The 27,889-nt window shown below is 47.2% G+C and overlaps 2 protein-coding genes across 3 annotated transcripts in view; one reads left to right on the forward strand and one right to left on the reverse strand.

Moving 5' to 3' along the window:
- The window catches only part of DPP8 (dipeptidyl peptidase 8), a 39,061-nt gene extending 37,431 nt beyond the window's left edge, over positions 1 to 1,630 (reverse strand). The window contains exon 1 of one of the 2 annotated variants that reach the window (XM_087972946.1): positions 1,531 to 1,630. The gene's annotated coding sequence lies outside the window, so the exon portion shown is untranslated. The remainder of the gene's footprint in view (positions 1 to 1,530) is intronic. The other variant, XM_087972944.1, reaches the window with a different exon arrangement.
- A 47-nt stretch (positions 1,631 to 1,677) lies between these two features.
- Positions 1,678 to 27,543, forward strand: HACD3 (3-hydroxyacyl-CoA dehydratase 3). The gene is made up of 11 exons (XM_087972955.1): positions 1,678 to 1,810; positions 4,499 to 4,541; positions 6,327 to 6,400; positions 13,930 to 14,094; positions 17,227 to 17,278; positions 17,363 to 17,473; positions 19,138 to 19,265; positions 21,585 to 21,697; positions 23,106 to 23,212; positions 24,053 to 24,184; positions 26,276 to 27,543. The coding sequence occupies exons 1-11, from the start codon at positions 1,730 to 1,732 to the stop codon at positions 26,350 to 26,352; spliced, it is 1,083 nt and encodes a 360-aa protein (XP_087829081.1). The 5' UTR covers positions 1,678 to 1,729; the 3' UTR covers positions 26,353 to 27,543.
- Positions 27,544 to 27,889: the final 346 nt, after the last annotated feature.

Consider the following 27,889-nt stretch of genomic DNA (forward strand, 5'->3'; position numbering starts at 1 on the left):
CTACGCTGCCCCCGTCCCATGGAGAAGGCATAGAGTTAGGATAGGATCCCATGAGGAGAGGGAATTGTAGAGCCCCCCCCCCCCCATTTAGTGCTGGGGTACAGGTGACTTGCACGGGTGGAATGGGGGGGGGGGGCTACGATATCACGCCTGGACTGGCAGCTCCATGCCAAGCTTGTCCAACCCCTGGCATGGCTGGAGGCGGCCGTGAACTCACTGATGGGGACCAAACCAGGGGACTAAACCCCCACCCCCAATAAATTCCGGAGGGGGAGCTTGCAAAGTCGGTCCTCGATCTCAGAAACGGGGGGTGTGAGGTTATCCAGTCTTCCCCACCCAGCCTGGCATGCGCCCACCGCCCCTCGTCTCCCCACCGGCCCCGGCCTGGAGCCGCCCCCCGCCGCCCCCCTCGTGCCCCCACCGCCCCACCGGGCACGGAGGAAGGCCAGGCTGGAAGCGGTGCCCGCAGCTTCAGGGAAAACCCCAGCCCGGGGGAGGGGAGGAATCCCCGCCTGGAGCCCTGGTAGGAATGAGTGGGGTGCAATCCAGCCTGGGGTGTGGGTCTCCCTCTGACCCGCCCCCTTCCTGCTGGGCCCCCCAGCCTGGCAGAGCTCCGTTGCAGTCTGCAGAGGGGCTGCCCATAAGGACCCCCGCCCGGCTCGGCCAAGGCACCCCCCCCCGCTGCTGCCCCCAGAAGCCCCTCGCCCTGCCTTCCCTCCTGCCAGAGGGCCTGAGCCTGGTCTTGCTGCCCAGCCCTATCGGCGCTTGGGCAGTGCCCACCCCCATTGCCCACCCCACCCACCCACCCCGCGAGCCCTTCGCCCTGCCTTCCTCCCTCTTGCCGGACCGCCCGAGCCTGCCATCGTCCCCCCCGCGTTGCTTGCCAGTCCCAGGCGGGGCTGCCCTTTAAAGACCCCGCCGGGGGCCCAAGCCTGGCACCGCTGCCCGGAGGGAGCCTCCGGGGCCCGCCCGTCTCCGGAGACGGAGTGTCCAGAAGGACCCCCGCCCGGGCTCGGTCAGCGCCCCTCGCGGAGTCCCTCGGCCTGGGTCCTTCCTCCTGCCGGGCGCCCAACCCTGCCAGCCTTGCCCAGGGGTGCCCTACCCGGACGCAGCCAGCGCCCCCACTGCCCCCGTTCCAGGGGCGCCCAAGCCTGGCACCGCTGCCCACGGGGTGCCCTCCCCGGGCTCAGTCCGTGTGCCCCGCTCTCCCCCTCGCCTCGCCCTCCTGCCCAGGGCCCAAGCCGGGCAGCGCCCCGCGGCTTGCCAGTCCCGGCGGGGTTGCCCAGGGCTTGACCAGCGCCCCCGCCCCGTCCCCGCTGCCCCCCTGGATCCCCCTTCCTCCTGCCGGGCGCCCAAGCCTGGCCCCGCTGCCGGGCTTAGTCCGCGCCCTCCTCCGCCCCTCGCCTTCCCTTCGGGTGCCCCCCCGCCGTGGCCCGCCAGTCCCCCGGAGGGATGACCCGAAGACGCCCCCACCCCGACCCTCACCCCGGCCCGGCCCGGCGCCTCCGGGGCTGCAGCGGCGGCACTTACTGGGCGAGAAGCGCGGCCGCCGCGGCAGGAGAGGCGCTCTCGGTCGGGGCGGCCGTGTCGGGCGGAGACTCGCCGGGCCTCCCTGCTTCCCTTCCCCCGCCTCCTCCTCCTCCTCCTCCGCGCAGCCTCCCGGCCTTTGGCGCCGCCTCCCCCGGGCTCTGGCTTCCTACCCCGCCTGGCACCGCTCGGACCGGCCGCGATGGCGAGCCTGACCCCGCAGGTGCACTGGGCGCAGCGGCATCCCGAGCTCTACCTGCGCGTGGAGCTCAGCGACGTGCAGGTAACCCGGGGGGACGGGGAAGGGCGGGACGGGGGGAGAAGGAGGGCTGCCCCCGGTGGGAGATTGAGGGGTGGGGGGGCTTGCCTGGTAGCCACGCTTCGAGGCCGCCCCGCCCAGCCCCTCCACGCCTCGCCTCCCGCGTGGGGAGCGGGGGCGGCAGGTAGGTAGGCAGGCCGGGGGCTGCGCTGGCATCCTGGCCGTTCCGTGCCCGGCCTGGCTTAGGGTGAATGCACGTGATCCGAAGGAGGGAGGGAGACCCACATTTGGGACCCTGCATGCAAAAGTTCACCCACCCACCCCCCAACCTCCCCATGCATGCCAAGTGGGGCGATGCCGGCCCTGCGGCTTCCTGGGTGGGGTGTCCGGGGGCCAAGCGCGGCCGTGGGCTTTGCATGCATGGCATGGCATCTCCCGCCGGGCAGGTAGGATGATGCTCGGGGCGCCCTGGACCAGGCTAGGCTTCCCTGGGTGGGAAGGTGGAGTGGCGGGGGGAGGGGGCTGAAAGAGAAGCGGGTTGTGCCTTCTGCCCCCAGGGTCCTGCTTTGTGGGAGGAGGGGTTCTGCAGGAAGGCTCCTAGGCTTTGGTGGGGGGGTCTCCTTGGGGGGGGGGAAGAAGAGAAATGCCAAAAATGAGGAAGGGGAAGGGAAACCATAGGCATGCAGGATGTAAAAAGCCCCCTCCTCCTTGGATCAGAGGCATTCACACAAGCCTTGCAAAACCTGCTGGCAAGAGGCCCCCCGGAGGGATCTGGGAGGGTTCAAAGCTCTCCCTAACCTTGATTGAAACCCAGCCAGTCCATTCCCACGTTTGGCAAAGGAGAGCGAGCCCCCGAGGGAAGCCAGCAAGGTCAGCCGCGGAGAAGCCATTTCTTGCACCCTTAAAAAAAAAGAAAGAAAAAGAACAAAAAGTACGTGGGAATCTGAAATGGCTCCCAGGGTTCCCTGTAAGATCCGGCCTTGTAGCCTTGTATGAAAGGACGGGTTGCAAAAGAGGAAAAGGAAAAGGCCAACCCCAAAAAGAATAAAATGATGAGGGGTCCTTGGTTGCTCCCTGAGCTCCCTGGTTTTCTTGCAGACGTTTCACGACCCACACTAGAACTTAGAATAGAATAGAGCTGGAAGGGACCCTGGAGATCTTCTAGTCCAGCTCAAGCAGGAGACCCTGTACCATTTTCTTAGAGGTTCTTGGGTTGGGCTGTTTACTGTTGGCTTTTTTTTTTTGCAGTTTCTTGATTGGGATATTGTTGATCAGATGGTTGGTCTGATGTTAACCTTGAAATTAACATCCCTCGTTGCTAGCACTGATGATGTGACCTAGTTTGGGTCATGAAATGTCTGCAAGAAAACAAGTAGGCTCAGAAGCACCAAGGACCCCACAGTCATCCCCCATCTCTTCCTCTTCCTCCTCCTCCTCCCTCCCTCCTGCAATCCCCACTCCCTTCTGGAACTGAAGGTGTCACCTAGTTCGTTAATGAAATGTCTGCCAGAAAACAACCAACTTCCAGGAATATCAAGCATCCCACAAACCTTTTCTTCCTCCTCCTCCTCCTCCTCCTCCTCCCTCCTTCCTCCTCCTTCCTCCTCCTCCTCCTCCTCCTCCTCCTCCTCCTCCTTCCTCCTCCTTCCTCTCCTCCTCCTCCTCCTTTCCACCAATCTCACTCTCTTCTAGCACTGATGGTATTAACCTAGTTTGGGTCATGAAACGTCTGCAAGAAAAAAAAAGCAAACTCGGAGAGCCCCGAGGACCCTGAGCTACGAATAATTCTCTTTTATTTGTAAAATTATTCGGTCTCGTGATTCATGTCCTGCAGAGCGGAAGGTTTCTTTGGCAGATTTCTGCCTTCTGCAAGGCCCGAGGCTTTTCCGAAAGGGCCAGCCCTGCTTAGGAAATCCACTTTGCGTGTTGCTGCTTTGCAAAACCTTTGGGGCCCAGGGGCGAGTCCTTTCCCCAAGCGGCCTTCCTTTCACGGCTGCCCCCAGGGGGTCTGCAAGAGGGGACTCCAAAAAGTTCAGGTGGACTTTTTTGACCCTCTGTGGGCCTACCTGGGAAGGCAGGGTGCCTTCCCTTTTATGTTTCTCCTTACAGGTAGCCCTCGACTTACAACAGTTCTCACTTAGTGACCGTTCGAAGTGACAACGGCCCTGAAAAAACCAGACATGACCACTTTTCACACTTAACGACCGTTTGCAGCATTCCTCAGGGTCACGTGATCAAAATTCAGAGGCTTGGCAACTGGCATGTACTTATGACGGTTGCAGCATCCCTGAGTCACATGATCCCCTTTTACGACCTTCTGACCTGCAGAAATCAAGAGGGAAGCCAGGTTCACTTAACAACCAGGTTACTAACTGAACAACGGCCAGTGATTCACGGAACAGCAGTGACAAGAAAAGTCGTAAAATGGGGCAAAGCTGGCTTAAATGTCTCACTTTGCAACTGAAAATTTGGGCTCAGTTCTGGTCCGTAAGTCCGTAAGTCCGCAATTGCAGTATGCACAGATCTCTATCGATTGAAAAAAATGAGAAGGAGAGGTAGTCTTTAACTTATAACGGTAATGGAGCCGTCCCATTACAGAAGGAAGTTGTGACTGCCGTAAAATGGGTCATCCACAGGGAGCTCTGGTCGTAAATCGAGGATTACCTGTAACTGAAATACAAGTAACCATCTTTCTTTCTTTTTTCCCTCCAGGATCCTGATATTACCATTACGGACAATGTGCTCCATTTTAAAGGTAAACCAATTTCCCCTATTCATCAGGTGCTGAGACAGGGCGTGGCACAAAGGCGACACAGTCAGATAATCAATAAGAGCCCCTTTATTAGCTCCAACTTTGCCCCCAATGCCCTGGTTACCTTCTGGCTGGAGAAAAGCTCTCCCAGGAACAGCCTTGGGCTGCAGAGAATAAAGTCCAAAACATGGTCAACAAAAACTGTAACTTTAAGTCCAATCAAGGCAAAATGAGGTAATTAGAACAGCGAGGCAAGAGAAAGAACAATAGTAATTCAACACAGTTGGAAGGATGCCAGGAACGCAAATAACCAAAGTAAACTCACAAGGTAAACTCATATTTGCTTGCTGCACGCAGTAACTCGTTTGGATGTTGGATTTTAGAACAGGAGCTCACGTTCATCTAGGACTGTTATGTAAATGTTTTATTAGCTGTGGGGGAAAAAAGTGCCTTTGAGTTCATTTGCAAAACCTACGCTCCCGCATTTCGCAAAGCCTCGTGCCGTCGGAGGAAGGCTTTTGAAGTAATTTGAAACCTGAAATGCCGTGGCAGAGGTCTCCAAACTTGGCAACTTTGAGACTTGTGGACTTCAACTCCCAGAATTCCTCAGCCAGCTGGGGAATTCTGGGAGTTGAAGTCCACAAGTCTCAAAAGTTGCCAAGTTTGGAGATCCCTGTGTTAGGGGTCTCCTGCTTGACCAGATGGTTGGACTAGAATAGGGGTCTCCAACCTTGACAACTTTAAGCCTTGGCGGACTTCGACTCCCAGAATTCCCCAGCCAGCAACTTTAAGCCTTGGCGGACTTCAACTCCCAGAATTCCCCAGCCAGCAACTTTAAGCCTTGGCGGACTTCCAACTCCCAGAATTCCCCAGCCAACAACTTTAAGCCTTGGCGGATTTCAACTCCCATTCAACTTCCAGAATTCCCCAGCCAGCAACTTTAAACCTTGGCGGACTTCAACTCCCAGAATTCCCCAGCCAGCAACTTTAAGCCTTGGCGGACTTCAACTCCCAGAATTCCCCAGCCAGCAACTTTAAGCCTTGGCGGACTTCAACTCCCAGAATTCCCCAGCCAGCAACTTTAAGCCTTGGCGGACTTCAACTCCCAGAATTCCCCAGCCAGCAACTTTAAGCCTTGGCGGACTTCAACTCCCAGAATTCCCCAGCCAGCAACTTTAAACCTTGGCGGACTTCAACTCCCAGAATTCCCCAGCCAGCAACTTTAAGCCTTGCGGACTTCAACTCCCAGAATTCCCAGCCAGCAACTTTAAACCTTGGCGGACTTCAACTCCCAGAATTCCCCAGCCAGCAACTTTAAGCCTTGGTGGACTTCAACTCCCAGAATTCCCCAGCCAGCAACTTTAAGCCTTGGCGGATTTCAACTCCTAGAATTCCGGCTGGGGAATTCTGGGAGTTGAAGTCCGCCAAGGCTTAAAGTTGCCAAGGCTGGAAACCCCTAGAATAGAAGACCTGTAAGATCCTTTCCATTTCTATTCTGATTGATTGTTTCTCTCTTGTGTCTATATTCATGCAAGGGCTCAAGCCTGAATGGTTAATGATTATTTCCCTAAACAATCTCAACATTTATGCTTATTTCTCTGAGTTTCTCCTTTTCTCGGTGCTGCTGTTCCTCCACCCCCTTTTCAAGAGAAATGTGACATTTTGACGTTGAATTTCCTTAGAAACAGCTAGTGCTTCATCAGAGAAGGATCCGGTTTGCTAGAGTTATACAATTGGTTTTTTTTTCTAGAATTGGTAAAAATAGGATGTGTATTTTTGGTTTTCTAGCTCACGGCCATGGAGCTAAAGGGGATAATATTTACACATTCCAGATTGAGTTCCTGGAACCAGTCAACCCTAAGGTAAGAGTTGATTACTTGCTGTCTAATAAAAATATATATATTGGTGTGTTAAAAGGTTCCCAGGCTTTTATTTAGTTAAGAGCACAGTTAAATACATAGAGTAATGTATTACTCTATGTATTTAATCGTAGAATAACAGAGTTGGAAGGGACCTTAGAGCAGTGATCCCCAACCTTTCGTATGCGCGGCCCGGTATCGGCATTAGCTGGGCGCCGCCATCTTTTTGATGAAAAGTGCTTCCGGTGACCTCACGGAAGCACTTTTTCATCAAAAAGATGGCGGCGCATGCCTTCGTGAGCTTTTCCGGTAGAAATGGCTTTCTACCGGAAAAGCTCACGAGCATGTCGCCCGCCATCTTTTTGATGAAAAAGTGCTTCCGGTGAGCTTTCTACACGGAAAAGCTCACCGGAAGCACTTTTTCATCAAAAGATGGCCAGCAATGCCGGTACGGGCGCGCATATGAAAGGTTGGGGATCACTGCTCTAAGGCCCGGGGACTTGTTCCACGGACCGGTACCGGTCCGTGGACCGTGGTTGGGGACCCCTGCCTTAGAGGTCATCTAGTCCAACCCTCTACAGGAGAGTCTATGCCATATATTAGCCTCTACCTAGGATCGAACTCATAGCCTCCTGATTGTGAGGCAAGAGCTCCACCTCTAGGCCACCAGAGCTGCATGTAAATGCAAAATTAAATGTAAAATGTACAATTAAATAAATCCAATCACTTGTCAACTGTACAGGTAGTCCTCGACTTACGACCACAAATGAGCCCAAAACTTCTGTTGTTAAGTGAGAAATTTGTTGAGTTTTGCTCCATTTTACAACTTTCCTTGCCACATTTGTTAAATGAACCACTGCAGTTGTTAAATCTCTCTCTATAAAAACGAAAGTCCACTCATGCATCATCAAAAAAATCTCCAGAACCATAAAGCCTACAAACTTGAAATTTGGCCTCTTGGCTTCTTAGGTGCTCACTAAGAAAGGGTTTTTCGAAATGACCATCAGAGCACTAGTATTTCCTATATTATTATTATTATTAACACGCTCTGATGCTAAGGAGCATTAGTACCAGAGCATTAAGTACCAGAGCATTAGTATTTCCTATATTATTATTAACACGCTCTGATGCTAAGGAGTTCAAGGTCGCAAAAGGGGATCACGAGATCCCGGGACAATGTGCGACCGTCATGAATGTGAGTCAGTGGTCAAGCATCTGAATGTAAATCACATGACCCTGGGGATGCTGCAAGTGTGAAAAATGGCCGTAAGTCGCTTTTTTCAGTGCCTTTGTAACTTCCAGTGGTGGCTAAATGAACTGTTGTAAATCAAAGACTACCTGTATATGACTTGATTTCTATGGACCTATAAATGCATCTCCCCGGGTGAACTCAACGAGGCCAAGTTATTATTATTATTACCTTTATTGTCAGAGTACAACATGTGTGCAATGAGATTGGCTGAGCCTCCTTTCGTGCACACCCCACCCCAATACAACTCACAGTGAGGACAGAAGTCCCCAACCCAGTCCCAATCTTATTACACTAGGTGACCTTGTTGCACAACGCGCCATCCCTGCAAGTCTGTCATACCATGTTGACATGAAGTTATTTTCCATTCAGGAGCCTGACAGCCCACAGGTAGAAACTGTTCTTCAGCCTGTTGGTGCGGCTGGCTCTGCTTCTCTATCTCCTACCCAATGGCAGGAGAGTGAAGAAGGCCTGACCGGGGTGTGAGTCGTCCCTGAGGATTGTCCTCACTCTTCCAAGGCAGCGAGCCCTAGCGAGATCATCTAGTGGTGTCAGGGAACAGCCCACAATGTTTAGTGCTGTGCTCACCACCTTCTGTAATGTCCTTCTATCTGCGGCTGTCAAGCCAGCATAAATATCTGAGGACGCTTTCTATTGTGGACCAGTAAAAGGAGGTCATCAGTCGTTGTTCCACTTTATTCTTTCGCAAGACCCTGAGGAAATGGAGTCTCTGTTGGGCCTTTCTGGCCACCTGGGTTGTGTTGATTTCCCAGGTAAGATAGTTCACACATTAAGAGTGGTTTCTTGGAGATCCCCAAAACCAGGGGTCTCCAAACTTGGCAACTTCAAGAGTTGTGGACTTCAACTCCCAGAATTCCCCAGACAGCATGGCTGGCTGAGGAATTCTGGAAGTTGAAGTCCACAAGTCCTAAAGTTTGCCAAGTTTGGAGACCCTTGCCCAAAAGCATCAAAGGAGAAAACACTAAGCCAGCCTTTTGCCCCCTGACCTACACAAATACACCTTGTGTTAATCCTAAACAGGCTTGGCCTGTTGAGTGAATGAAATCCGTTTGGTTTTAACTCAGCAAGTTAAGCATTAGCAGGACAACAATGACATATCGGCACAGAGTGAACCCAGAATGAACTTTGACCTTGATTGGATGCAGCGTGCAAGATACCGGCCAGCTCAGCATTTCTCAACCTGACCTACCTGAAGATGGGTGGACTTCAACTCCCAGAATGCCTTTGCCAGCATGCATTCTGGGAGTTGAAGTCCACCCATCTTAAACATTGCCAAGGTTGAGAAACAATGAGATAATACAAGCAAAACATTTAAAGAGTAGCAACAACTACATTTATTCATTCATAGCACCGTTCCTGATGGGCTTGTAGGAGGGTAACATTTTCCATCTCCCTTTTTAGAAAAAAAATGTATTTCTGCATTATTTGGGGATCCCAGAAAGGAGTTGAAATCTACACATCTTAAAGCAGGGGTCTTCCAACTTGACAGCTTTAAGTCTTGTGGATGTCAACTCCCAGAATTCCTCCTCCAGTCATGTAAGCTCAGGAATTGTGGGAGTTGAAACCCACAAGTCTTAAACTTAAAGTTTGAAGACCCTTGTCTTAAAGTTTGCAAGGTTGGGTGGCTGAAGAATTCTGGGAATTGAAGTCTACACATCTTAAAGTTTGCAAGGTTGGATAGTTGAGAAATTCTGGGCGGCTGAAGTCCACACATCTTAAAGTGCCCAAGGTTGAAAACCCCTGTGTAATAAAACGTTGCAGCAAGAGTCCTTATCAGACATCAGATCTCCTCTGCAAAGCCCAACTAGTTTTTCCAAGGATCTTGTGCCTGCAGAACTGGATCTAGGTTTTATTTCAGAAGCTTTGGTTTTTTTGGGTACAAGCCTGTTCAACACATAACAACCACAATTGCATTGGAAGGCATGATGAAATGTTGCAACAACCACCCTGCAGATTGAATTGGCTCCCCTCAATTACTCAATCATTATTTGCACCCAGACTAGAAATTCTGGTCATTCGAGCCTCTTGTGAATGCGGCTTAGGGAAGTTTGCCCACTGTGTAAATCTGCAAATTGTAGGCAAGATTGTGCGGTCAGCAATAAGGGCAGGAGGCTCACAGTGTACGTGGTGAGATTACCGTGTGTACAGAGGTGGAAAGATTCGACCCACCCACTACGCAGGGCGAAGCTGGCAGGTTTTGCTGCAATTAATAAATGGACTTTTTTAATTAGAACAAAAGGCAGCATCTACATTTATTGGGGACTGGAAGCCTCTTACGGGCCGTTTGCATGAAAACAACAAAAAATAAATAAATGAGTGATTTATGGTTTTGATGATCAGATAGGATACAGAAAGAAGGGTAAGATAATATCCCTTTAGAGAGAGACAGAGATTAAAATACATTTATACTTATTACGGCTGTGAAGACTATCGGAAGCCACTTCTCTCTATCTTTTTTCTTTCCTGTTTTTCTTCAACTTTTTTTCTTGAATTTCTTGCTTTTTCTGTGATTTCTTTCTCTTTTTTCTTTATTTATATTACTTTGTACAGGTAGCCCTCAACTTACGACTCCAATTGAGCCCAAAATTTCTGCTGTTAAGTGAGCTATTCTATTCTGCATTCTGTTCTATCTCTATTTTCTACTCTGTTTTCTACTAGCTCGATACCCGTGCTTCGCTACAAAACTATGTGGTCAGGCTTAGTTTTTGGGGACGAAAATAAGGGGGGAAAATTCTGCCTCTGCTTACCAGCATCCATCGGTATTCATTTGGCTAGCATCCTGTCAGTGTGTGAGAGAGTTGAGGGCTGTTTGGAAACTGAAACAGTATTTGCTGTGTGAGCAAGAAGGAGACAGCAGGGAGCCTGGGCGTGGCTTAGCTCAACTGTTCTGTACTAAAGCTGCTTGGTGCTGCTGTGAAACTGAAACTCCTCTGTTTGTGTTTTGCACTTGGAACAGATTTCTTTTCAAGTGGGGAGGGGGAGCAGAACTCCTTAGCATCAGAGCGTGTTCATAATAATAATAATAATAATATAGGAAATACTAATGCTCTGGTGGTCATTTCGAAAAATCCTTTCTTAGTGAACACATAGAAGCCAAGAGGAACATACATGGCAAATTTCAAGCTTGTAGGCTTTACGGTTATGGAGATTTTGTGATGATGCGTAAGTGGTATTTCACTTATATATCTATATACGGATTCTATTCTTTTCTTTTCTATTCTATTATATTCTCCACTCCACTGTACATTTCTATTTCTATTCTTCTAACTTCCTGGAGTGAAATTTAAGCATCCTGGGAAATACACGCCAATGATTGGCTCAATTGGAAGTGAACACAAAGCAAACCCAATTGTAATAAATAAAACGTACAAAATCCAGGGGAACATTAGGAAAAAGCTTGATGTTGTGCACTTTCACTAATTGTGCCACCTTTAACTGTCCAGTCACCAAACAGCCGCTTGTTGCTCTGTGTGTGTGGGTGTGTGGGTGTGTATACAACCCACCTGACACAGAATAACCTGGCTTCTGGAAAAGCTGTTTGTTTTCCTGACCTCATGAGGAACTAGCTTGATCCTGGGTAAAACCAGAAGGCTTTATATATCTTGATTTGAAAGTTAATTCTGGATCGTGCAGCAGTCTTCCTGAGCTAGTGTCTTCCCAGGGCCCATGTTCCCCAGCTAAAATGACTATGGTAACCGACAATAGCGTCTCAGGCAGGGGTAGTTAAGGAAGGTTGTTTCTAGGACAGGGGTGTCCAAACTTGGCCACCTTAAGACCTGTGGACTTCAATTCCCAGAATTCTTCAGCTAGCCTGGTTAAATCCGCAGGTTTTAAAATCGCCAAGGTTAAACACCTTGTTCTAGAGAGTTCCTTGCAGTCAATAATATATCAGTTTCATGCTGGAGGCTAAATACATACAATGAACGGTTGCAGGAACTGGGCATGGCTAGTCTAGCGAAGAGAAGGACCACGATAATGTTGGAAATGAATCCAAGTTACAAAAACTTGGTTCGGTGAAAACACAAGAGATTTTATTTTGTTAAGCTGTTTGCAAAGCGTGGTAGGATCTCAGCAGACCTCAGCGTGAAGTTTGAGCCAAGAAAACCACACCTTAAGATTTCAATCCATTACATTTTATAATTCTTCTATCCCAACTCTCCCCCGCCCCACCCATGCTCTTCCTACGTTGACCCAATGACTGAGCACATCTAATCCGAAACATCTTATGGAGACCACATCATCTCCTTCGATACCTCCCAATGACCTCCCATCACATCTTATCTTACTTGGCATTAAGGAGTGTCCCTTCAGCACGGCCTCTTTTCCAACAGCCTGAGAACAAAGAAATATCTATTCCTAACACCACACTTGTTACACATTCATGTTACACCCAGCACTTCTTTGTAGAACAACCATCTATGCAAAGTAAAAGTGTGGTAAACTTAAGCTGATGTTTTGAAAAACAAAATCGAACTTCAATTGACTAAAGAAAGTTAGGGCAAATGGTTTATCTCTTCTCCTATTGTCCTCCTAATCCTGGAGGAAATAGGGGTGGCATTACTTGATGCAGGAGGATATAATTGATTGCAGGTACATGTTTAACAATGAGTAAATGGATTAGAAAATGTATTTACAGAAGGATTACATCAAGATAGCAATTGTCTATAGAGCAACTATCTTCTTAATGCTCTGCTATATTATTCTATTCACCTACATTTTATTTTAGACTTTTCTTATTTCTAACAATAACAAATATTGCAATATTTGAGGGGCTGCCACAGAGAGGAAGGGGTCATTCTATTTTCCAAAGCACCTGAAGGCCAGACAAGGAATAATGGATGGAAATGGAACAAGGAGAGATTCAACCTGGAAATAAGGAGAAACTTTCTGACAGGGAGAACAATCAACCAATGGAAGTTGCCTTCAGAAGTTGTGGGAGCTTCATCACGGGGGGCCTTCAAGAAGAGATTGGACTGCCATATGTCACAAATGGTGTAGGGTCTCCTGCTTAGGTGGGGGGATTTGGACTAGATGATCTACAAGGTACCTTCCAAGGTCACTCATGTCGGGGGCGCCTGTGGCAGCCAGAAGCGGTCTGCCAGCGAAAAGCAGGCTCCTGAGCACTGTTTTCAGCTGCGACAGCCTCCTGCACCCCTCTGCCAGCAAAAATGAAGCTCGGGTGGGCCGAGTATGCCCCTCCCCCCAGGCCCCATTTTTGGCCGCAACAGCTTCCTGCCGGTGAAAACGGAGCTCCGATTTTGCTGGCACAGAGCTTCAGGACGTCGTCACAGCCAAAAACGGGGCCTGGGAGTGCAGTGCACGGCCCTCCCGAGCTCCGTTTCCTCTAGCAGAGACACCGCGGGGCGGTCCTTTGCTGTTTGCATCCTGGGGGTCTTGAGTTTGACACCCCTGGATTAGATAGATTTGTGGTTATAGAAATGGCCAGTTTTTTATTTATTTATTTATTTGTTTGTTTGTTTATGTCAATTGCTTACAAGATAATAGGTATAAGTAAAACATAGTTATGAATACATAAAATGGGTACATATAAGAAAAATAATAAAAGAAACAATAGGACAGGGACGGTAGACACGTTGGTGCACTTATGCACGCCCCCTACAGACCTCTTAGGAAAGGGGTGAGGTCAATAGTAGACAGTCTAAGGTTAAAGTTTTTGGGGTTTGGGGAAGAAACTACAGAGTCAGGTAGAGGATTCCAGACATTGACCACTCTGTTGCTGAAGTCGTATTTCCTGCAGTCAAGTTTGGTGCGGTTAACTTTGAGTTTGTATCTATTGTGTGCTCTTGTGTTGTTATGGTTGAAGCTGAAGTATTCATTGACAGGTAGGACATTGCAATATATGATTTTATATACTATACTTAGATCGGACCGAAGGCAGTATAGTTCTAGGTTTTCTAGGTCTAGAATTTCGAGTCTGGTGGCATAAGTATTCTGCAATGAGTAGAAGAGTGGAGAACTCTTTTTGTGAAATATTTCTGGACTTTCTCAACTGTGTTAATATCAGATATGTAATGTGGGTTCCAGACTGATGAGCTGTATTGACGTATTGGTCTAGCAAATGTTTTATATGCTCTAGTTAGTAGTGTAATATTACCAGAGAAAAAACTATTATTATGAAAAAGTAAAAAAGTTGAGGGTAGTTGTAAATGCCTCTTTTTTTTTTTTTCTAACATGCATTGTCACCCGAAGCCCCTTTTCCTTAAATGGGTGTCTGCTTTCTCCCCCACTCCTGCTCTTTTAGCCGGTGTATAAAGTGACGCAGAGGCAGCTGAACATCACGGTGAAGAAGGAGGAGAGCCACTGGTGGGAGAGACTGACCAAGCAGGAGAAGCGGCCGCTGTTTCTCGGTCCGGATTTTGACCGATGGCTGGACGAATCGGATGCCGAGATGGAACTGAAGGCCAAGGTGAGGACAGGTGGCTAACATGGCTTTTGGTAAGCACGTCGGGAAGAGAGGACTTCTCCGGTGGACATTAAGCAAAGAATTGTTCAGCCCAGAACCCACCTGTCAGATCTGCCCCAGCCTATCCCATCAAGAGGCCGTAATTCACGTGCTGTAATCAGCATTCTGCAGGTAGTCCTCTACTTACCACGGTAATGAAGCCTATCCGTTGCATTCGTAAGTCATGACGCTAATAAATGGGGAGTTCTGGGAGTTGAAGTCCACCAATCTTAAAAGTTGGCACCATTCATAAAAGTCTTCCTTAAGTGTGGTATTTTCCCAGGTGTAAAAAATGCTTTGGACTATGTCTCTTAAACCTTGAAATTGAAAACCGGCGCAACCAGTGGTGGGATGCTGCCGGTTTGGAGCGGTTCACGCGAACCGGTAGTTCCAGCGATCAGTTGGCCCTGCCCTTTATTTCTTGCTTTGTAGCTCATCTTCAGTGGCTAAGACGCTGAGCTTGTCAATCAGAAAGGTCGGCAGTTCGGCGGTTCGAATCCCTAGCGCTGCCTAACGGAGTGAGCTCCCGTTCCTTGTCCCAGCTTCTGCCAACTTAGCAGTTTGAAAGCAAGTAAAAAATGCAAGTAGAAAAATAGGGACCCCTTTGGTGGGAAGGTAACAGCGTTCCGTGCGCCTTCGGCGTTTAGTCATGCCGGCCACATGACCATGGAGATGTATTTGGACAGCGCTGGCTCTTCGGCTTTGTAACGGAGATGAGCACCTCCCGCTAGAGCCGGAAAACGACTCGCACGTATGTCCAAGGGGAACCTTTACCGTTACCTATTAGCTCATCTCAATTGCGTGGCACGGCTGATTCCCCCTGCCCCTGCTGTCCTACTTACCGTCGCTGATTTGGAAGGTAAGCGGCTGAGTGGCTAAATGCTCCATTTTCAGCGCTGTACGCAAGTCCCTTATACACGTGCAGGAGCGTCCCAGCACTTGGTGCCATTGTCATATATAACATCATGAATTTGCCCCAGGTAGCTCTTCCCTGGCATCCGAAGAACCCAACCCTTAAAAAGTAGCATGACAAAAAGAAACCTGACTCTTTCAAAATTAACCAATCTTGTACAATAACCAGGTTCTTGTGTAAAGCTGTGGTAAAATGTCATAATTCTGAAATTGCTTGACATGTTAGTCCTCCGTTGAGATCATGCCAGATCACCCAAATCTTGCAAGAATCGTGCCTTCTTCTTTTTTTAAAAAAAATTTTTTTTGGCTGACATCCAGGAGAGCTCGTGGGCTCGGAAAACAAAAATCATTGAACTCTTGTTCTCACCTTGTACTTCAATCCTTGGCATTTGGAAAGAAAACCGGCCTCTCAGCAGTTCAGGGCCACATGCCAGCTTTCTGTTTAAATTGAGCAAAAGTTTTTTTTTTTCTTCTCTCTCTCTCCAAGGTACCGAAGTACAGATAGTCCTCGACCTATGACCACAATTGAGCCAACAATTGCTGTTGCTAAGTGAAGTGTTTTGTCAGGGCTCCAACAAATCCACCCCCATTCAAATCATAAGTCTCTAGCCGCACCTCTCAGAGTTAAAAAAAATATGATTTATTTAGGAATGGCCACGTTGGCATTAGCTGGGTGCAGCCGACACTAAAATATATCATTCATTTCATCCTTGACTCTGGTCTTCCTCCCACCCCCTGGATGTATATTCTCCAATGAGACACATCCATAGCCAACAGTCATCAATCATGCTCTCCAGTAATAATCTTGCGCGCCAACATCTTCAGCTGCCAAGGCGATCATCTGAAGCATTTAAGGAATGCACTGCTTTCCCCCACTGCCCTTCTGCTGGCAACTAAAAAGACCAAAGGAGTATTTTTTTAGTTGACACGTTTAACTGAGTTTCGCCTCATTTTATGACCTTGCCTGCCGCAGTTGTTAAGTCACTCACTGCAGTTGTTAAATTAGTAACACGGTTGCTAAGTGAATCTGGCTTCCCCATGGACTTTTTCAGAAGGTCACAAGAGGGGATCAGATGACCCCGAGAACACTGTCGCTATCATAAATAGGTGTCTGAATTTTGATCACATGACCAAGGAGAGGCTGCAACGGTCATAAATGTGAAAACAGTTATAAGTTCCCTTTTTAATGCTGCCATGACCTTCAGTGGTCACTAAGCAAACAATTGTAAGTTGAGGGCTTCCTGTATGTCTTCAAGAAGGATTCTTCCATGTGCTTTTAAATCAACTGTCTCCAAGTTCTACAGCTTTATGTACCACACAATAAAAGAGGACCTGACCTGGGGTGCCCCCATTGCAGCCCTGGTCAAAAGGACCCAGCAGAGATTCTACTACCTGAGGCTTCTCAGAAAACAACAACTGAATGAGAAACTGCTGGCGACCTTCTACCGCTGCACCAGAGAGAGTATCTTAACTGACTGCACCTGTGTAGGGTTTGCCAATTGCACAGTGACAGATAGGAAAACACTCCAGAGGGTGAACGTCAATGCCCAGAGGATCATGGGTTGCTTTCTCCCCTCTTTGGAAGAGATTTAGACCTCCTGCTGCCTTAAGAAAGTTCAAAACGTCCTCAAAGATCCATCTCATCCTGGGCACCCCCTTTTTTTGAACTATTACCACCTGGCAGACGGTACAGGACAATAAAAACAAGGACAAATAGGCTGAAAAACAGCTTCTATCCCAGGGCAGTCGCTCTTTTGAACCCTACTGTATAGCGCAGTGTTGGTGCGGTGTCGGGGATTTTCGGTTCACTGTGTGGAGAGTGAAGGAATGTGTGTTTGTGTTTATTTTCATGGTCATAATGTACACTGAAGATGGCATTTAATTTCATTGTACGAGGTGCAAAATGACAATAAAGTAAACTAAGCTAAAAAGCACCTTTAGGGGCCACCTAGAAAATGGAGCGTGCCTTGTGCTGGATTTGGTAAGGCAGGCAGATGAAATCATGCGTTACGTTGCATTTTTTCCTGCCGTAAGGCTTTCTGAGTTGTGTGCCCCAATCCATTTGGCGTCCCAAAGAGCAGCCAGTTGTTTACAAATAATGTATCAACTGCAGGACCGGATCCCTTCTGGAGGGGAACGTGCCAGTTTTCACGCTCTCTTTCTCTCTCTCTTTCTAACGTCTAGGAAGAAGAGCGGATAAACAAAATCAGTATAAAGAACCGAATCCCCAAAGACCGTAAGTGGCTCCCCTTCGCAGTTGGCCATCCAAAGAACGCCTGCCCTTCATCCTTTGCTAACTTGGTTCTGTAACCCCTTGCAGCCTTCCGACACTTGAAGAGAGGTTATCTGTTCATGTACAACCTCGTGCAGTTCCTGGGCTTTTCATGGATCTTCGTGAACATGACTGTCCGGCTGTTCATGCTCGGGAAAGGCAAGTGGCACATATTTTGGTTCTCTCCCTGTTCTCCGTGCCCAAGAGACTAGAGTGGATTGAAGGGAGAGGTGCTTTGCATGGCCCGTGGTTAGATCTGCTCCAGGCCACATGTCCAGCCTCCGTAGTTGAGTCCTTCTGGGAAAGTCGTAACTCATTGTTTTTTCCTGAACGCCATCAGTCTGCTAAACAAATAATTCCCTCAACACTGTCCAACTATTTAAAATGTCTGCACTACTATTACTATTAATCTTCTCATCACGGCTTATCATCCATCCCCTCCCACTTGTATGACTGTGACTTTGTTGCTTGTATCCTTACGATTTATATTGACTGTTTCCTAGTATGATTTGATTGCTTCTTCTACCCCATGACTATCATTAAGTGTTGTACCTGATGATTCTTGACTCTTGATGAATGTATCTTTTCTTTTATGTACACTGAGAGCATTTGCACCAAGACAAATTCCTTTTGTGTCCAATCACACTTGGCCAATAAAGAATTCTATTCTATTCTATTCTATTCTATTCTATTCTATTCTATTCTATTCTATTCTATTCTATTCTATTCTATTCTATTCTATTCTATTCTACTCTACTCTACTCTACTCTACTCTACTCTACTCTACTCTACTCTACTCTATTGAAAGAGGAGTGGGTTTTAAGCAAAGAATTCTAGGTTTACTCAAAGGTGCTTTTTTCAGGAGGCAACTGGACTTTCTTGTTTTGTCTTTTGAAGACGTTTTGCTTTTCATCCAAGAAGCTTCTTCCGCTCTGACTGGATGGTGGGGAATGGAAGGATTTATATTCCTTGCAGACAGCTGGTCATTGGTATCCTTTTGGAGCCATGATGGCGAACCTATGGCATGTGTGCCGGAAATGGGGAATTGCGTGCGCCTTGCATTATGGGTGCAGGCACACATGCGTGCGTGCACTTTCGGCATGCAATGATGAAAAGGTTGTCACAGTTTTAGAGGGTCGTTGAAGCACTTGGAGGTTTGTCTGTGTCCTCAGGTTCACCTCAGTGGTGCAAATGGTTCCTGTAGTCTGCAATTGTTTTCTCTGGAAATCCATTTCCAATCCCACACCATTCAAAGTGTCCCAAATCGTGTAGCTAAAAGTCTGTAGAGGTTCTCAGTCATGACCTGGATGACTGAGAATCTCAACTCTGGGGCTAATTCCTAGCAGTTCCACTTCTTAATATAATACCTTGGGTGGTGGGCAGGGGTGGGATTCTACAGGTTCACACCTACTCACTAGAACCGGTTGTTAACATTCTAAGCAGTTCGGAGAACCGGTTGTTAGAAGAAATGACTGGCCTAATCCTGTAAGGAAGGCAGGAAGGAAACATTCTGGTGTTGCTTACAGAAACTGCCTCTCCATTAACCCTTATTACATTCTTGGCAGGACTAGACTTCCTTTCTCAGGAACATCTCTGGAGTTTTTTTCCCCTCCTTTGCTGGCACTTTGCTTGTGTGGAGGGACCGTTCGAAGTTACAATGGCACTGAAAAAAGTGACTTATGACCATTTTTCCCACTTACGACTGTTGCAGCATCCCCACAGTCATTGAGAGGCCAGGCGAGGAGATGCGTGCCTCGATGTGAGTGATATTGAGTTGGCCACGCCCAGCCAATTACAGGTAGTTTTATCTTATGTTCTTGCAGACTCTTTCTCAGATACTTTCCACATGAGTGGGGACATGATGTACTTCTGCCAGATGTTTGCCTTGATGGAGATTGTCAATGCCTTGATAGGCCTCGTCAAAGCTCCTTTAGCTCCTGTCTGTATCCAGGTAATACCTTTGCAAACCATTTTGGAAAGCGTAAAAACTCATTTTTATGGGGCTGGCTAAAGGTTTACTTTGTCAGTGCAAGATATCAACCAAGATGTCGCTTTAGTACTTTCTGTCTTAGAGTAGACATGACCAAGGATTGTATACTACATCATTCTGCTTGTTAGTAATTCTCTTGAGTGCGTTTTGAGCATCTAATGATGTGCAAAGTTTTGTCATGTAGACGGAGAGCTCTTCAAAAGCTTCTTGCCTTTGATGCTTCATTAGAGGAAATAGAGTTTAAAATATCAGACTGGAAACCTGAAAGCTGTGAGTTTTAGTCCTGCCTTAGGCATGAAAGCCAGCTGGGTGACTTTGAGTGAATCACCAAGAGACAGAAGAGTTCTGGTCCTGCCTTAGGCAGGAAAGCTCTTGGGTGACTTTGGGCTGACCGCCAGGAGGTGGTGAGTTCTAGTTGCACCTTAGGGTGGCGAGAGGAATTCCAGAATTCCTGTCAAGCATGGGAAAATCAGGGAGCCCAGGCAGTTCGAATGAATATAAAGGTTTATTGCAAATGTGTGCTCTCTACAAGAATCTGAACGACTAACAAGAATCTGTACTACTATTGGTGGTAGATAAAAGCCAGTGAAATTTAAAGAGGGCTGGACTGAGATCTTATTCTGGGCACAAAGGGACTCGAGACTGATGACACATTTGGCTCCTCCCTCAGGCTCAGCCTTGGTCATTCCCTACGTCTCCTCGGCCAGCATCTATGGAATTCAAACTCTCAGATTTACCCAGCTGGTTCACCCAAACTGGCTGAGAAATCAGCACAGTTCTTGATGGGTTTGTAGGAGGGTAACATTTTGCATTTGATTTTTTTTTTTGGGGGAAGCATGTATTTCTGCATATTTGGGGGTCCCAGAAAGAACCTGTGTCTTCTGAAATGGCAGGCGTCTCCAACCTAGGCAAGTTTAAGACTTGTGGACTTCCAACTTTCAGAATTCTCAACTAGCCGTGCTCCCACAAATTCTGGGAGTTGAAGTCCACGTATCTTAAAATTGGCAAGGTTGAGAAATATTGGTGTACTGTAGATGATAATTTTTCACCTGGGTACCTCAAGGTAGATACACCTCTGAAGAAGCTTCCCTTGTCCCGTTGCCCACAGAATTCTTGATTGTTCTTGTTTTTCACAGGGAGTTTTCTCCTACCCCTTGGGAAGGAAGGCAGATTACTTACAGTCCTTTGCTAAAGTTTGCCCAAATATTTTAGCAACGCCCTTAAAAAGATGCAGATGGAAGTTTGTTAAAGAGAGATCCAACTTAGAATTAAAAGGGAGATTTCCTGACAGTGCAGAACATTAATCAGTGAAATGGCTTGACTCTAGAAGTTGTGGGTGATCCATCACTGAAGATTTCTAAGATGAGACTGGACAACCACTGCTTGTGAAGGGGGTTGGACTAGAAAACCTATAGAAAACCACCCTATAAAAAAGACGTTGAAGCTTTAGAAAAAGTGCAGAGAAGAGCAACCAAGATGATTAGGGGACTGGAGGCTAAAACATACAATGAATGGTTGCAGGAACTGGGCATGGCTAGTCTAGGGAAGAGAAGGACCAGGGGAGACAGGATAGCAGTCTTCCAATATTTGAGGGGCTGCCACAGAGAGGAGGAGGGGGTCAAGCTATTTTCTAAGGCACCCAAAGGCCAGACAAGGAATAACGGAAACTGAACAAGGAGAGATTCAAACTGGAAAAAAGGAGATGTTTTCTGACAGTGAGAACAATCAAGCAATGGAACAGAAGTTGCCTTCAGAAGTTGTGGGAGCTTCATCACTGGAGGCTTTCAAGAAGAGATTTGGATTGCCATCTATCAGAAATGGTGTAGGATCTCCTGCTTGAGCAGGGGGTTGGACTAGATGACCTATAAGATCCCTTTCAACTCTGTTAATCTGTATCTGTACCCACAAGGCCCTTCTAACCCTGTTATTCTATTCTATATATCCTGAAGCCACTTTTGTCATCCTGCTAGTTTTGTCTATGTTTATATCCTACTGTCTAGTTTTCTGGGACAGAAGCTGAACGAATTAGCAATGTCTTTTCTCCCACCATTCCCACAACAACTTTCCCATCTGCATGATGGGAAAAGGAATCTACCTGCTTTCCCAATCCTTAAAATAGGTGGGAATTCCTAGAGATTGGAATTGAACTGCTGAAAACAGCAGCTTGCAATAAGCTTGGGTGAATCCCACTGAGGTTTGTTTCCTTGTTGGTGGTGTCTATTTGAAGCGTCTGATCTTGGAAGGGATCAACCTTTTTCTCTTTTGGCCCCTTTTTTCCAGATCTTTGGCAGGAATTTTATATTGTTTGTAGTTCTTGGAAACGTGGAGGAAATGCAGAGCAAAGCCGTCGTCTTCTTCATCTTCTACATTTGGAGCACGGTTGAGATAATCAGGTACTTGGGGTGGAAAGGGGGCCGTTCCACCTGAAGTCCTTTGCAGAATTCTTGCCTTTGCCATCTCTTCATTATTGTCCCTACACACACACACACACACACACACACACACACCTTTTCTGTGCAGCTTTAACTGAACCATTTTATTTTCATTTGCAACTCTCTCATTTGCAATTGCTTCACCTCTTACCGGTTGCAAACAGAGGTGGGTAGTGTGGCATTCTTGGTGCTGGGTGGTTTTCTTGCAGACATTTCATTACCCAACTAGGTAACATCATCAGTGCTGGGAAGGAGGGAGGGAAGGAGAAGGAAGAGGATTGCGGAATCCTTGGTGCCCTCTGAGCTTGATTGTTTTCTTGCAGACATTTCATTACCCAACTAGGTAACATCATCAGTGCTAAAAGGGGGTGGCATTTGCTGGATAGTTGGGTAATGAAAAGTCTTCAAGAAAACAATCCAGCTCTGGAAAGCACCAAGGTTCCCCCAACCCTGAGCTACAAATAATCCCTTCTAGAGGTTGGTAGTTTAGTCCCCAATATCTGTAGGAAAACTTCTGCTTTTAAACCTCTGTGATCAGGAGAATAAAACTCTTACTATGCTTTTAGAATTATGCCGTTTTTTTCTTTCCGTTGAACAGGTGGTATTGTTTCTATTTCTTCACTAGTGTTATCTTTCCCCTCCCCCTTTTTATTAGTTTATAATATAAAATGCAAAAGAAAATAGTTGGAAAACAGGGGAAGAAGAGGGGAAGAGTGTAAAAGAAAGAGAAAGAGAAGGTGTGGACATCCGTCTCCCTTCAATGTAGTAAAATAAGATAACATCAAACCTCATCTTTTTACTTTTACATAATAGTATAAACTAGTCATTTTTACAAGAACAAACCCATCTATCTAAGTGAGAACCATCAACCAATGGAACAGAAGCTGCCTGCAGAAGTTGTGGGAGCTTTATCACTGGAGGCTTTCAAGAAGAGACTGGACTGCCATCGGTCAAAAATGGTGTAGGGGGTTGGACTAGATGACCTACAAGATCCCTTCCAACTCTGTTACTCTGTAACTTCTGTAATCTGTAAAGCCCAAAATCAAAGTTTCATTTTTTCCATTATAAATACAAAATCCAGAAGCAGTTTCCAAGTAGGAACAAAAATAATTGTGTGTTTTTTTTCTTTAATCAAGTCAGTCAATTTAGCCATCTCTTGATTTGGTCAGGTGAACTTTGTAAATCTTGATTTTTAAGGCCCGTATAAAATATACATGAAGTTTACTAAGGAACATCTACGCTTGCAGTGTGCGCAATGAGATGTAGGGTGTGGGGGTTGCTAATCCACTCCATTGCCTTCTCCTGTAGCCTTGCACCAACCAGGTAAGGGATAATAAGAGATGACCGATGTTTGTGGGTTTCCTTCTAGGTATCCCTACTATTTGCTTTCCAGCATCAATATGGAATGGAAAATTCTTACTTGGCTTCGATACAGCATATGGATGCCTCTCTATCCGTTGGGAATGTTGGCAGAAGGTACGTAGCAGAGGTGGCATTCAGCCGGTTCTGACCGGCTTCTGGAGAACCAGTAGTGGAAATTTTGAGTAGTTTGGAGAACCAGCCAATCCCACCTCTGACTGGCCCCGCCAACCCCATCTCTTCTCCGCCTCCCATTGAGTCCCAGCTTGCTGGGTCTCCTTTGGTTGCCCTGCGCAGGAGAACGGAGCTGGAAAGCAGGTTGGTGGGGTGGGGAGGGAATAGAGATTTTGCAGTATCCTTCCCTGCCACGCCCACCAAGCCATGCCACACCCACTAAGCCACGCCCCAGACCCGGTAGTAAAAAAATTTGAATCCCACCACTGGTACATGGGAGAAATATGGATGGATATACTGCCCTGGTGAGACCACACTTGAAATAAACAACTTACAACAGCACCGGGAAAAGTGACTTGTGACGGCTTTTCACACTTAAGACCATTGCAGCATTCCCAGGGCCACGTGATCAATATTCCGACACCTGGCAACTGGCTCATATTTATGACGGTTGTAGTCCCCTGGGGTCACCTGATCCCCTTTTGTGACAAGCGGAGTTCAATGAGGAAGCCCAGATTCACTTCACAAGTGTGTGACTAACTTAATATCTGCAGTGATTTCACTCAGAGGGGAGACCACTCAAAAATCCCAGGGTGGGCAGTTAGCCAAAAACTGGAAGGTTGCATTTGAGTTGGTCTTGTCTTGGGCAGCTTTCTCTGGAGGGTACGTTGACTGGACAGCATCTACTCTGCCTTGTCCAGCCTCCGAAGGCTTAGTTCAGTTTCTACCCTTGTTCTTTGCTCTTCTCCAAAAGGCCTTTTAACCTTTCCTTTCTGCTTTTAGCTGTAGCCGTGATCCAGGCCATTCCTATCTTCACCAGCACCGGAAAATTCAGCTTCACCCTCAATTATCCACTGAACATCACCATCCCATTTTCCGTCGTTCTGCAGCTCCATCTCATCTTCTTATTCCTAGGTGAGTTTTCAGTTGGCAGGGTGTCATAAAGACACTCAGGAAAAGCTTAGATACTGTTGTGGCCCACCAGACTCGGACAGTGGAGAGGTTGGGGAGAAACTTGGGCCAGTCCTGGAGTCTGCGGAGGGCTCTGATGGATGCTCTGTGGTCGGAAGCAGAGATAGAGCCAGGGCCGTCCGACATTTCCCAGCTGCCTACGGAGTCGGAGATAAGTGGGGAGGAGGAATGGCTGGAGCCTGCTCCAGATGCGCGTATGCACAGAGCTGTCAGGAGAGGGGAACAATTAATGAATAGGAGCCGACTCGGAAGGAAAGGCACACGTAGACATTGAATGGCCCTTCCCTAGGGAATAAATGGAAGCAAAAGGGGAATGGTGGTTGCAGGAGACTATTAGTTCATATTTCTTTGGGAAGATTTGCTTATCGTGGTTCGTGCCTCACAGAGACTCCTTTTACCGCTTTGCGACTGGAAGCTCTTGTCCAAGGACTGATGAGGTCTGTTCTTGCAATTAACCCTGGGGAGGATTATTGTCGAGACTTTTTCTGTGTGTGAAGGCCATGAATTCACAGTAACTAAATAAAGGGGGCGTTTTCGGGACAAGGGGCGTTTCTTGGTTCGGCTAAGCCTGAGTCAGAACAGATACCACACACACACATAAGATAATATTGGCAGTTTATCTTGAACTTACAACATTTCATTTAATGACTGTTTGACCGGCACTGAACAAAGGACATCTGACCGTTTTTCACACTTAACGTCCGTTGTAGTAATGGTTGCGTGATCAGAATTGAGACATTTGGAAACCGGCATGTGTTTTATTACCATGGCACTATATCACCTTCTGACAAGCAAAATCCACGGGGAAGCCAGGTTCACTTTTAATGACTGTGTTATTAACTTTTAACGACTGCAGTGATAGATTCATTACGCCCCCCCCCCGTGGCATGAAATGGGGCAAAATTCACTTAGCAACAGGAATTCTGGCCTCCGCTGTGGTCGCAAGTCGAGGGCCACCATGTCCATATACAAACACAGAGAGAAAGGGTTGACTTTTCAGTTATGCTGGTATCAGACACCATCTTCAGTGTTTGAGCTTCTTGCTCTCAACCACCAATCCTTTGTCAGTAGGAATTAAAAACAACCCAAGCCACAACTTTGTGCTTCCATGGAAGAGTTGGACTTCTCCAAAATTGCAGGGTATTTTTGGTCCCAGGAAGATATAGAAGGCGTTCTTTAGAGCAAGTCTAAAGAACTTGCTCATGTTATCATGAGTAGAGTCTCGACTGACCAACAAAGGATCTAAAGATCTTTGATAAGAATCATCTGCATCATAAAATCTTTGGATGCAAATCTTGAACTCCACCCTATCACTGTGGCCCTCATTGAAATCTGGTGGGTTGACAGGAGATGAATCCTTGGGCAGAAGTTCTGGCCACTGTTGCCCCTCTTAATGTGCTGGGACAGAAGCCAGGCTGGTCAGGGGTCTCCTAACCCGAGTTTTCCTTCCTTGTTTTCTTTTGGAGGTGAGATCTACACAATTCCTACCCTCTAGGAATCTTTTCCTGACCTCTTGTCGGTCAGGAAGACAACCAAGGTGCCGAGCAACCACCGGCCATACATAGAATTTATACAGATTCTATGAGAGATTTTCTATGGGAGATAGAAAATCAGTTGACAGGCCATGATGCAGCATGGAAGGAGGTTGGCTTGTTCCAGTAGTTGTTGAAGATGTGAACAAGAGAAGTCCCTCTTCTGTAGCAAGTTTTGGGAAAGTCTATTATCCTCATTGACCAGTATTTCTCAACCTTGGGGACTTTAAGGTGGGTGAACTTCAACTCCCAGAATTCTGCCAGCATAGCTGGCTGCAGAATTCTGGGAGTTGAAGTCCACCCATCTTAAAGTCCCCAAGGTTGAGAAACCCTGCCAGGATGGTTCTCCATTCAACTGAGGAATTCTGGGAGTTGAAGTCCACCCATCTTAAAGTCCCCAAGGTTGAGAAACCCTGCCAGGATGGTTCCTGGATTCCTATTAGTGTATCTGATCTCAAGAACGGAAAAACTCATCCTTCCTTTTTTTCTTTCTTTCTTTCAGCACCATTTATCCTTTTCCGTCACCTCTACAAGCAACGTCAGCGACGCCTCGGACCTAAAAAGAGGAAAATGCACTAATTGGGAGTCTCTTTGTTTTCTAATCTTCCTCAAAGATGGGTTCGGGCTCTTCCAAAACCCTTTTTCCTCGCCCTATTAACCCGAAAACCAATTTTGTAGCCGCGATGACACGTCTTCCTTGCCTGACAGCAGAAAATAGATCCGTCCAAGCTAATGTTTTCTCCTCTGCACCTCACTCCCTTCTCGGGTAAGCTAAGCAGGGGATTCATACTAAAAACCTCTTTCCTATGAAATAGACCCGGAGCCTTGAGTGAAAAGAAAGCTGCTTTCCTGGGGAGGGAAAAAGCATTAAAAAACTCCGCCATCCAAGAGATGCAGAAAAGAGTTTTTCCAAACACCAACTTTAGGAGGATCTAAAGAACCTACAAACGTAGTTAAGGCTTGTTAAGGTGAGAAACTTTCCTGTGGCTTTAAGGGAGCGAGTGGTTCGTTAGGATCCATTTTCCTTTTTTCCTTACCCCCAACAGCAAAAATGACCAAATCTGGAGGGGCAAATTCATTGCCTCCTTCTTCCTAGGGGCCCGCTTGTATTGGATTCTTTATCGTCTGTAAAATTCCCGACACACGAGTATTAAAAACCTCAAAATCAAATTTAAAATAAGAGCAGGCCTCTGCAGGAAAAAAAAAAACCAGGGAGCAGAGCCCTTCTTGTGATAAAGAACAGAAGCTGGTTCAAATCCTCGTAGGCTTGGAAGTGCTTTTTGACGGTTTCTGGCTTAAGAATACGGACCGTGTCAACTTCCCAACAAGCTGGCGACAGTACTAGATTCCAGGAAAGGGGCCATTCAGACGTTAAGGGAAGAAGAGACGAAGAAGCTGCACTCGGGTGCGGGTCCCTCATGGCAATCTGAAGGCAAGCTTTAGCATGCTCAAGGCTGGGTGGAGTTTTTTTTTCCTTTCTCCAATTGGGGAAAATGCGTTTTGGATCCCCCCAAATCCTGAGCGGCTGTCTTGATGCTGATTTTCCTTCTCGGCAGCGAGAGCATTTGGTGGTGGCATTTTAACATTTTTCACCCCACCTCACCCCTCCTCTCCTGGTACCCGGGAAAAGAGGGCTATTAATGTACTTGGAGTTGGGGAGGTTAGTTTAACGGGTTGATAGTGCAGGCACTTCGTTACGAATCTGTGTTGGCAATTTTTGGACAAGGCAAATCAAAGGCATATTTCTAATAATAAATCCTTCTAAAAACACCCCCTGTTGTCTGCGTCCCTGGCTTTGCAGTAGGTAGCAGTGCAGATGAATATTCAATTATGATGTTGCCCATGTGGGAAAGGTTTCATTCCTTTGCTTGGCTCCAGATGTGCTTGAACATCTGTGCAATTGCTGCATTTGGAGATGTGGCGGATCTAAGACAAGAGGGCCATTCTAGGTTGCTGGAGGCAGTCATTCAGCAGCTTTTCAGCTTACCTAACCAGCAAACCCCAGGACAGATGATGCCCCGTCTATTAAACCAGGATTTCTGACTTGGATCAACCATCTTGGCTGTGTGCACCAAAAGCCATTGAGGGAGGACAATAAAGGCTGTTGAGGAAACAG

This window comes from Notechis scutatus, chromosome 11 (genome assembly GCF_049901735.1).
Source record: "Notechis scutatus isolate UNSWTSFEM ecotype Mainland chromosome 11, rNotScu1.2, whole genome shotgun sequence".
In the NCBI taxonomy this organism is placed as follows: domain Eukaryota; kingdom Metazoa; phylum Chordata; class Lepidosauria; order Squamata; family Elapidae; genus Notechis; species Notechis scutatus.